The sequence below is a fragment of the Carassius auratus genome, unplaced genomic scaffold (assembly GCF_003368295.1).
Source record: "Carassius auratus strain Wakin unplaced genomic scaffold, ASM336829v1 scaf_tig00026259, whole genome shotgun sequence".
NCBI classification, from domain to species: domain Eukaryota; kingdom Metazoa; phylum Chordata; class Actinopteri; order Cypriniformes; family Cyprinidae; genus Carassius; species Carassius auratus.
Window position 1 is genome coordinate 214,555 of NW_020525500.1, and position 11,929 is coordinate 226,483.

Here is an 11,929-nt window from a genome sequence, read left to right on the forward strand (position 1 = left end):
GGTGGCTAACGTTTCAATATTTTTTGTAAATATGTTATCTTCTAATAAAGAGTTGTTAAGTTTCCAATATCTACGGAGGCAGCTGGGTTTATGAACAGTCTGTAAAGACAACACAATCAGAAGGCGATCTGAAAATGGAGCATAATGATAGGAGATATCTTGAACATGTTGTAGCAGAATGAATGAAATAAGAAATAGGTCAATTCTCGATTTTAAGGACTTCGACACATTACTCCATGTATATTCAAATTAATTAGTATTAAAGTAGCACCACGAATAGAAGATAGATCTTTGTACAAGGAATCAATTATATTAAAGCATTGAGAGTGAGGTCTTACTTTCGTTGGAAATCTATCTATTAAATCATCGGGGACTTCATTAAAATCTCCCACGATTATAAACTTGGCATTTGGGGAGGTTTTCAACAATTGAGATAGAATAAGAGAAATGTCAGTGAAAAAGGTGTTATTCATAGAGTGTGAGTTAAACCCATAAATACAGGTCCTTTTAGCATATTGTGATTAAGTTCATTATTTTCCATAATGTAATGATAAAAATTTAACTTTCATATATTTTAGATTCATTGCACACCAACTGAAATATTTCAAGTCTTTTATTGTTTCAATACTGATGATTTTGGCATACAGCTCATGAAAACCCAATATTCCTATCTCAAAAAATTAGCATATTTCATCAGACCAATAAAAGAAAATTGTTTTTAATACAAAAAAAGTCAACTTTCAAATAATTATGTTCAGTTATGCACTCAATACTTGGTCAGGAATCCTTTTGCAGAAATGACTGCTTAAATGAGGCGTGGCATGGAGGCAATCAGTCTGTGGCACTGCTGAGGTGTTATGGAGGCCCAGGATGCTTGGATAGCGCCCTTAAGCTCATCCAGAGTGTTGGGTCTTGTGTCTCTCAACTTTCTCTTCACGGTATCCCACAGATTCTCTATGGGGTTCAGATCAGGAGAGTTGGCAGGCCAATTGAGCACAGTTATACCATGGTCAGTAAACCATTTACCAGTGGTTTTGGCACTGTGAGCAGGTGCCAGGTCGTGCTGAAAAACGAAATCTTCATCTCCATAAATCTTTTCAGCAGATGGAAGCAGATGAAGTGCTCCAAAATCTCCTGATAACTAGCTGCATTGACCTTGCCCTTGATAAAACACAGTGGACCAACACCAGCAGCTGACATGGCACCCCGGACCATCACTGACTGTGGGTACTTGACACTGGACTTCAGGCATTTTGGCATTTCCTTCTCCCCAGTCTTCCTCCAGACTCTGGCACCTTGATTTCCGAATGACATGCAAAATTTGCTTTCATCCGAAAAAAGTACTTTGGACCACTGAGCAACAGTCCAGTGCTGCTTCTCTGTAGCCCATTTCCTGCACACGCCTGTGCACGGTGGCTCTGGATGTTTCTACTCCAGACTCAGTCCACTGCTTCCGCAGGTCCCCCAAGGTCTGGAATCGGTCCTTCTCCACAATCTTCCTCAGGGTCCGGTCAACACTTCTAGGTGTGCAGCGTTTTTTGCCACACTTTTTCCTTCCCACAGACTTCCCACTGAGGTGCCTTGATACAGCACTCTGGGAACAGCCTATTCGTTCAGAAATTTCTTTCTGTGTCTTACCCTCTCGCTTGAGGGTGTCAATGATGGCCTTCTGGACAGCAGTCAGGTCGGCAGTCTTACCCATGATTGCGGTTTTGAGTAATGAACCAGGCTGGGAGTTTTTAAAAGCCTCAGGAATCTTTTGCAGGTGTTTAGAGTTAATTAGTTGATTCAGATGATTAGGTTAATAGCATGTTTAGAGAACCTTTTCATGATATGCTAATTTTTTGAGATAGGAATTTTGGGTTTTCATGAGCTGTATGCCAAAATCATCAGTATTAAAACAATAAAAGACCTGAAATATTTAAGTTAGTGTGCAATGAATCTAAAATATATGAAAGTTTAATTTTTATCATTACATTATGGAAAATAATTAACTTTATCACAATATGCAAATTTTTTGAGAAGGACCTGTATTACAGATAATAAAGATGGCATTATCTAATTTAACAGTTAGAATAACCCATCTGCCTTCAGGGGAGGACATAGAATTAACAATATCTCCTTTAAATGTATGAATTAAAATAAGAACACCAGCTGAATTATTTGACCCATGACTAAAATAAACCATATCACCCCATTTTAATGTCATCTCTTAAGCCCCGCACATTTAAAGAAACAATGTTCAGCTGTTTAAACTTGAAATTGTCTATTAAAAAATAAAGGTGTGATAAATTATGAGAGGGAAAAAGAAAGAAAACGAAAATGACAACCACAAAGTGTAGCTATTGAACACCTAACATGAAAGTTCTGTAACTAACGCTGTTTCCTTTAAGAAGGATCTGGAAATTAGTAGTATATTAAGGTCGAAAAGCCCTTAGAAGAAAGTAAACGATATAACTGGGCAAACGTGCAGAAAAAAAATTAATCGAACGTGACCGGAAAACTGTAGTCAGTTTACGGATGCTGTGCTTTCCCTCCTTCTGTGCCGCCAGGACAAGGGGCCAAAGTTTATTCCGACTGTCAATGTCCGCTTTGGATTCCTTTACATAGAGAGTGTGCTCTCTCTCAGATAGAGAGAATTCTTAGCTTCCATCCATAAGATGTCGCAGTACCTCCGTGTGGCGAATCTAATGATGATGTGTCTCGGCGAGCCATCTGGTCGTTGTTTGCCTACACGATGGACCACATCCATAGCCTCCTCCAGCTTATCTTTGATTCGCGGGACCACCCTGGCAAGATGATTGATGGTGATCGTTCAGACATTTTCTTCGTCACGTTCTTTCACTCCAAGCAATTTCAAACACCATCTGCAGCTGTATCTTTCTAGCTCTTCGACTCTAGACTTGAGAGATACATTCTCCTGTTGCATGTGTTGTATCGAAGTTTCGGCCTTACCGATCCTTTCGCCGTGAGTGGCAACATCTGAAAGGAGTCGATTGACGGTGTCAGATAAAGAGTTAACAGCCGCAGTTGTGATCTCAATGGAGTTCTCGATGTGAGTTATCTTTTGAAAAACCGCGTCTTGCTTGGAGTTCAGGGACTGAATTGCGTCGAATATCTTGGTAAGTGATACAGCACTATCAGCTTTTTTCTTTTTTCCAGGAGGACTTTTGCTGGGTGTAGCACATCCGTCAAAATCCTTTTCAAACTTATCTTGTGATCTTAGGGAGGTTTCTCCGGATTCAGGCATGGAGACATCCATGTTTTGTTCAAGAGATTCACAAGACATCAGACTGTCCAAATTCCACGTGGCAAGCAGGTTCCTATTAACTGTTTTTTTTTTTTTGCCCATTAAATTCAAAGGCGGGATCTAGCTTTTGTTTTGCAGCTTTTAATGAATAAAATCATCCGCCATAGGGGCAAAATAATGACCCGTTGACCAAAAAAATCCTCCCCTAACTAGAACAGGTGCAAATAACAGATCTACTCAGCAAGACGCCATCTTGGCCCCCGCCTATATGCATTATAAGGAATTATGTTTTGGGCGCACCAGTTGCACAGTTGCAGGACTACCCTGCTTAAAAAAAATATTTTTGACTGTCTTTTTCAAATTTAAACTGTTGTACTAGTTCTCTCATCATTGGTGCCATGTGAATAAACAGATACAGTGGCCTGTGTAATGTATTTCTTTACAAATGGTAGTCTAGTCCAAGGTGTCCTGTACAGGAGTTTGAAAAGATGCCTTCTAAATTTCTCTCTCACAAACACATAAAAAATGGGGTTTAGGCAACTGTGTGAATAAGCCAAAGCTTCTGTAATTTGCAGACTTAGATTGATTGCCTTACTCCTGTCACAAGATTGAGTTATGAGCTCATTCAGTTCTAAGGCTTTCACAAAAGCTGTGATATTGTATGGAGCCCAACAGCATAAGAAGACCACCATCACCATGATGACAAGGAGCATGGACTGCCTCCTGGTAGAATGAGCTGTCAAGAGTCTCTTTAAAATCATTGAGTAACAAAATCCAATCACAATAAGAGGTAGAATTAAACCCAAGACATTCATTTTCAAGATACCAAAAGTCCTTGAAGAAAGGTAAGAATTTTGATCATTTGTTGGGCAAGATATGCAATATTTTTTTTGATTGTTTTCTGTGGTTTTTAGGTGCATCAATTCGGGAAAGGATGCAGAAACAGCAACAATCCATGTGACCACACTTGCTGAGATCCCATATGTCCTTGTTCTGACTTTCAGGGCAAACACAGCATGAACTACAGCTAAGTACTGATCAACACTCATCAGTACGATAAAGAATATTCCACTATAGAATCCAATGTGGTAGACACTGAGGACCATAGTGCACATAACATCTCCAAAAATCCACTGGTCTCTGGCATAGTGTGCCAGGAAGGGGAGGGAGCAGACCAAGAGCATGTCAGCTAAAGCCAGGTTCAGAAGACAGATGTCAGTCATACTTCTCAGCTTCACACCCATCAATACCACCCAGATCACCATTGTGTTACTCAGAAGGCCCATCACAAAAAACAGGGAGTATAGCACAGGAAGAATGCTAGCTCCATGATCTTCATAAACACAGGAAAATCCAGACAAATCGACATATCCAGCGTAGTAGTCATAATAGTCATATGGTGTATCAGTATCCGGCTCATCATCCAATGTCCCATTTTCACTATAGTTGGAATCAAATAAAAAAAAGAAAAAGAAAGAAACTAAGGAAAACAGAACTCCACTTTTGACAGTTATTCATTGTACATAATCTTTATGTACTACTTAAGTGTAATTTAATCATGTATTTTAATTTTAATATGTGCTGTGACCTTACCTGGATAAGATATGATGATAAAGAGGACTATTGGTTACCATCATTGTCCGTGGACAGAGTGCAGGGGTCCTGTTCATGATAAAGGACTTCTATCCAAAAACAAAGGCAAAGAAATGTATTAGTGGAAAAAACTATCTGCAGTCAACCCAAGCTACTACTGGATAACACTTCCTCTGTATAAATTAAGAAAGGATCTTGCAACAGTTTCATCAACAGTTTCACAAAGTCTGTTAACTCTCCAAGAGAAAACGAGGTCTTACAACTATATACGTTCTAATGTTCTGAGTTTGTAATTGTCTTTGATGAAAAGTGTAATATGTAAAAATTTCTTACAAATATTAAAGAATATATCCCTAATTTCAAAATGTATAAAATCTATTAATTTTTAATAGAGCAGTTTGTGACACTTAAAATGAAGGAAAGCAGAACAGATCTGGTTTCACAACTCATTTCTTACATGTTAGCAAATCTGAAGAGGAAACTAACAAAAAGCAATGTTGCAATGTTGTTTTTCTGTCTGTCCGTTTTATTTTGTCTTCTGCGGAGCACAAAAGTTATTATGAAGAATAAAAAAAAAAAAAAAAAAAAAAAAATATGCTACTAGGATATACAGTCCATAAATAGGTTATATTTGGGTGCAGAATTTCTTAATTCATCATCATAAAAAAAAAGCAAGCAAGCAAACAAACTAAATAAAAAAACACAACTCCAAAACACTTAACTCCAAGGCATTCAGAAGTATTGTGAAAAATAAAAATCCTTTATTCTCATGTATTTACATACACTGTAGCATTGTGACTAACAAGCCTTCATCAGTGTGTCAAACTACAAATACACTCAGAGTCCATTTTAAACAATCAGTTTGTCACGACACAGTCACCTGGTTAAATGTAAAAACAGCACAAAGCATTAGTTGTAGAGGCTTGATAGTACATGCAGGAAGGCCCGTCAGGAAAGCATTACAAAAGTCCTAGGCAACATAGTGTGTGTGTGTGTGTGTGTATTGTGCTTTTTCATGTGCATTCTGTCCCTTGTTATCAATGTTAACATCCTTTAAAACAAATGTATATAAACTACAATGTATCACTAACTTAGCTAGATTTTTGTTGACTGCAGAGCCACGCGGCACATTCTCAATAAAGAGTCCTACTGAATATACACAAGAGTCTCCTGGTCTTCACTTCTGAGCTTCCAACTGTTTTGGTGCTGTGACCCCAATAGAGCTTCTCACCTCACATCGTTCCAGACTGAATTCCAGAAACCCTTTTTCAGCTCAAAAACGATTTGGTGAGTGTTACTCTATCCAAAAAACCACTACGTATAATGTGTGTGGCGAGTGGGGCGGGGCCGAGAGGCGTGGGAACGAGGAGTGAGGCCAGGTGTAGTGATTGGAGATGAGCTGCACCTGCGCCCCACCGCCAGTATCGAGTCCCACGTAGGAGATGGAAGGATATAAAACTGGAGCGACGACCGTGAAGGACAAGAGAGGACCAGGCCTGGGACATTATTTTATGTGTTTGCTTTTTATTTGTGCGCGTCAGTCGCCGTGAGGGGCTGACGCGCTGTTTTGAGTTTATTTTTGCCATTAAAGTCTTTATTTGATTGTGCGCCGGTTCCCGCCTCCTTCTTCCGGATGATTAGGAAGTTTTATCGTTACAATGTGGTTATCCTCTGTGCCATCAGAGAAGTGTTAACAAAAAGCTGTAGGATTTGGTTAAAAGACTAGTTATCATTTGCTTTGCCAGTGAGGAAAGTTCACCATCTGTTCACTCAGAGAAGGTTAACAGCAGTTACAGTGCGTGTTAACATATTGGTGTATCCTCTGCTTTGCCTAGGAAAGTTAACAGTTTTTATGTGTTAACAAGAGTATCATCTGCTTGCCAGGGAAGTGTTAGAAATGTCCTATTGTGTCAGGTATACTTTGCAAGATGTTGAAAATGAATGCTGAGCTGATTCCAACAACTGAGAAAGGTGGATTAGCTACTCCTTCATGGACAGACACAACCCATTCTCACTCCAAATGCGTCAAAAACTGAAGCATGGTCACTTTTATGATGCCAAACCCAGCTAACAGGGAACGTTCCCACAACATTCACTAACGTTCTTTCAAATCTGTGTAAATGTTAGTACAAAACGTTATTAAAATAATGTTTTTGGAACGTTCTTATAGCGTTATTAATGTTCTTGTCAGGTCGATAGAAAACGTTCTTAGAACAACGTTCTCGGAACGTCATTAGGACGTTATCTGTACTTGATGAATGTTCTTATAAGGTTGACAGAAAACGTTCTTAGAACAACGTTCTTGGAACGTCTTTAGGACGTTATCTGTACTTGATGAATGTTCTTCTAAGGTCAATAGAAAACGTTCTTAGAACAACGTTTTTGGAATGTCTTTAGGACGTTGTCTGTATTTGATGGATGTTCTTATAAGGTCCCTAGAAAACATTCTTAGAACAGCATTCTCGGAACGTCTTCAGGATGTTATCTGTACTCAATGAATGTTCTTATAAGGTTGACAGTTAACGTTCTTAGAACAACATCCTCGGAACGTCTTTAGGATGTTGTCTGTACTTGAAGAATGTTCTTATAAGGTCGCTAGAAAACATTCTTAGAACAGCATTCTCGGAATGTCTTCAGGATGTTATCTGTACTCGAAGAATGTTCTTATGAGGTTTACAGTTAACGTTCTTAGAACAACGTTCTCGGAACGTCTTTAGGACGTTATCCGTACTTGATGAATGTTCTTCTAAGGTCGATAAATTGTCACGCTGTCAGTCTCTGTTTTCCTGGGTGTTCCCTAGTGAGCTCACTTCTCCTTAGGCACTTCACCATAGGCACTTTAATTCCTCTAGTCTGGTCCTGTTTTCACAGTAATTGCACTCCAATTAAATCACACAGGTGCTGACAATCCTTTGTCATTAGTCTCCTTATAAATAGCTGTCCTTCTCTGTTGTTTGTATGGAGTCCTTACCATCTGTGTACTATGTTCTCGTCTCCCGAGACTTACCCTTACCTTCTCGTTCCTCCGAGTTCCATTCCGTTTCATCCGGGTTCCCTCCTTTGTTAGTTTTGTTTGTCTCCTTGGACTGTTTATTTTGAATTCCCTTTTTGTGCAATAAATACCAGAAATTGGATTTTACCCTCTCCTTGTGTTTTCCCTAACACAACGTCACATAAATAATGTTCTTAGCACAACGTTCTCTGAACATCTTTGGGGTGTTTTTGTACTTGATGAATGTTATTATAACATTGTTAATGAAATAGTATCTGTGCAATCATTTGCAATCGAGTCAATGATATTGCTGTAAATGAAGTGACCCTTATTAAGCAAGCCAGAGGCGACAGCGTAAAGGAACCTAAACTCTGTCGGTGACAGAATGGAGAAAAAACCTAGGGAGGAACCAGGCTCAGTCTGGGGGCCAGTACTCCTCTGACCAGACGAAACCAGCAGTTCAATTCCAGGTTGCAGCAAAGTCAGATAGTGCAGAAGAATCATCTTTTTCCTGTGGTCTTGTCCCAGTGGTGGTCTGAGACAAGGTCTTTACAGGGGATCTTTATCTGGGGCTCTAGTTTGCCTGGTCTCTGCTGTCTTTCAGGGCTGTAGAGGTCCTTTCTAGGTGCTGATCCACCATCTGATCTGGATACGTTCTGGATTCCGGTGACTGCAGTGTCCCTCTGACTTGGATACAGACTGGATCTGGTGGCTACGGTGACCTCGGAATAAGAGAGAAACAGACTAATATTAGTGTAGATGCGGGGTCACGTGATGACGCCGAGCAAGATGGCTGCTTAGGTTGAGGGCTGCGGCGCCACGAGAAAACATTTTGTGTGATTATATAGGCATCCGCGGTTTATTGCATTGTTTTTTTCCCCCGCAAGTTGCCTTAATAAGCGTCAACCACTTTCGATATGCCAAATCCCCGGAAAAACGAAAATGCGTCTCAACATCAGCAAAGTGCTAGGGCTACCGCTAGCTCAAAAGCTGCCTACGCCTCTCCTGTATCGCCAGCACGTGAAGATGCGGATGAGTCCATCTCGACTGCTAAAATTCACGAGCTTCTTCAAAAACTATCAGATGAGCAAGCTAAACACTTTGCAGATATTCGCAAGGACGTCACAGAAACGAGAAGAGCCGTTGAGGCGATGGAGGGTAAGCTGGCCGACATGCTAACCAGGATAAATAGCGCGGAGGTGCGTCTCGATATGTTAGAGGAGGTGGAGAAGCAGCGCAGCGTCGCCCCCCCCGGCTTCTGCTTCGGAGGTTGAAAAATTGAACGCCAAACTAACTGAATTCGAGGATCGGGACAGGCGAGTTAATCTACGCATTTATGGGTTTCCGGAACGTGTGGAGGATAAAGATGCTGTATCGTTTTTGAAGGCCACTCTCCCCGAAATCCTTCATGCTGACTTTCAAGGGGGCTTAGATCTGGAGCGTGCTCACCGGTCGTTACTACCTGCCAAGCCCGGTGCCCCTCCAAGGCCATTCATCGTGCGGTTCTTGAGGTTTCAACAGAAGGAACGGGTGAGACAACTCGCTAGAGAAATCGGGGATGTCCGTTGGCAGAACAACAAGATAAGCTTCTATCAAGATTTCTCGAAGGCCACGCAGGAGTGAAGACATTCCTTCCTGGAGTGTAAACGCCTGCTTCACTCAGCCAAAATCCCGTTTGGCATCGGCTATCCTGCAGTGCTTTCATTTACAACGCCGGGTGGAGTTAAGCATCGTTTTGAAGATCATAAGAAGGCCTTGATATGCATCAAAAACCTCTAAAACGTTAAACAGAACAATCATTCTTATCCCCGGCCATTGACGTTAGCGGTGATATTCCTCCCCGTTCTTTATTTATTTATTTATTTATTTATTTTTATTTTATTTTTTTGTTACATATAGGCATACATATATTTTTTCTTCTTTTGAAACCTTAAGACTGATTCGGGTATGATTATATACAATATATGTCCGTTATTCCTGTTTCTCCTCTGATGTTCATTTAAACTAGCATTCCGAATTTTATAAAGCTGGAGTTTTTATTTTATTTTATTATTTTTTACTATTAATATTAACTATTTTTGATTTTTGTCTCGCATCACTATCTTTATTTATTGCCTTTAATATTATTTTTGCAGTGGTATTCTTTATCACAATTTGTAGACTGGGCATATTGTTAACAGTAATTTTTTTTTTTTTTTTTTTCTCCTCTCTCTCCTTCTTTGTCTGCCCGAGTTATAAGTCATGTGTGCAGGTTATGTTGGGTGAGGGGTCTGTGGATTTCGTGTCCGTTAACGATATAGCACCGCTGTTATATGGCGGATGTTTTTGATGTGTTCACACTACTGCTGTTCAGTTGTTTGCTGATGGGTGGCGCCGCTGCCGCACTTGAGTGGTCAGAAAGTTCTCTGAGTTAGTTATCCAGTTGTGGATTTTCAGGAAGGTTCGACAGTTTCAGCTTCCTCACCTTCCTCTTCGGTTTTTTTTTATTTTTTTTTTATTCTTTATTTTTTTATTTTTTATTATTTATTTGGGTGTTTCTCTTTTATGGATCCGGTTCTCTCTCGTGCTGTTGTTGGGACAACTCTTTCTTTTCTTTTTTCTCTCTTTCTTTGTTTTTCACAAAGCCTTCTAGCATATGACAGCTCTTAACCTTATTTCAGTCAACGCCAGGGGTCTGAACGTTCCGCACAAAAGAACCACTGTACTAGAATTTTTTCGTAAGAAAAATATAGACTTTGCTATGATTCAGGAATCACATTTATTGGGCAAAGATGTGGGTCGATTAGCCAATAAGTTTTATCATTCTATTGCAACTTCATCTGCAGCAACAAAATCTAAAGGGGTAATGGTATTGTGTAAACGTAAACTAAAATTTGATATGATTGACTCTTGGGCAGATGATGCAGGTCGGATAGCTATAGCAAAGATCTGTATGGATGGGAAAAACATTGCACTTATTTCTGCTTATGCCCCTAATGTATTTGATCGTACCTTTTTCCATCTATTAACTAAATCCTTGCTTGATCTTACAGGATTTCACTTAGTTCTTGGGGCTGATTTCAATGCGGTGTGGGACAGCAGCATGGACAGAACAGGCGGCAGCGAGACTAAAGACCAACATCTTGCATCTGAGGCGTTGCGCCACTGGGCATCCGAAACGGGCATGGTCGATATCTGGCGTTTGTTAAACCCTTCTTTAAAAGACTATTCTTTTTACTCAGGGAGACATAAATCCTTTTCGAGACTAGATTTTATCTTTGCCTCAAAAGATTTATTTCAAAATATTCAAAATGCGCATTACATTCCGGTGACCTGGTCTGATCACAAACCCATATGTTGTTCAGTCACGGTTCGCCCATTTTCCACTAAAGCCCCCAGATGGCGTCTTAATACTTCTTTACTGCGAGATGAGTCTTTCAAAGCTCAGTTTGAAACAAATTTTAGTGAATTTTTGGATTTTAATGTTGGCTCTGTTCTCGATCCAAGGATTCTTTGGGAGGCCGTAAAAGGCTTTATAAGGAGTAATACCACTTTATATGCCTCAACACAAAACAAAGCTCGTGCAGCTAAATTGGAAGCTTTAGAATTAAAATATACGTCCCTTGATGCTTCCCTGCAACATAATTTTAATGATTACACAGCCCTACAAAAGGAATTGATCAAAAAAGAGATTAACTCTCTTCTGAGGCGTCGTTCAGAATTCCTCATGCACAAAACCAGACAAACTTATTATTTTAACTCCTCAAAACCCAGTCGCTTACTGGCAATGAAACTTCGGACGGATGAGCACTTTGCTGATATCTTTTGCATTAAAGACAAAAATAACACTATACAATGTGACCCAAAGAAAGTAAATGCTGTTTTCGCCTCCTTCTATCAGGAGTTATATAGTTCGGAAAATAATTTCGATAAAGATGTCTGCAATAATTTCCTGAAAGATGTTAAACTATCTCATCTCAGTAATGATGACGCCATAAAATTAGATCAACCAATCACATTACAGGAGTGCGAGACAGCTGCTAGGGACATGCGTAAAGGTAGATCACCAGGTCCAGACGGAATACCACCCGAATTTTATCTTACTTTTTGGCCCC

General features: G+C 39.9%; 1 protein-coding gene across 1 annotated transcript; it reads right to left on the reverse strand.

The window, feature by feature from the left end:
• Nucleotides 1-2,275: 2,275 nt before the first annotated feature.
• LOC113078650 (C-C chemokine receptor type 5-like) lies at nucleotides 2,276-6,195 on the reverse strand. Its single transcript, XM_026250976.1, has 2 exons — nucleotides 4,844-6,195; nucleotides 2,276-4,690 (listed from the first exon to the last, which is right to left on the reverse strand). Exons 1-2 carry the CDS (start codon nucleotides 4,918-4,920, stop codon nucleotides 3,613-3,615), a joined length of 1,155 nt encoding a protein of 384 aa, XP_026106761.1. The 5' UTR covers nucleotides 4,921-6,195; the 3' UTR covers nucleotides 2,276-3,612.
• Between the last annotated feature and the right edge of the window lie 5,734 nt (nucleotides 6,196-11,929).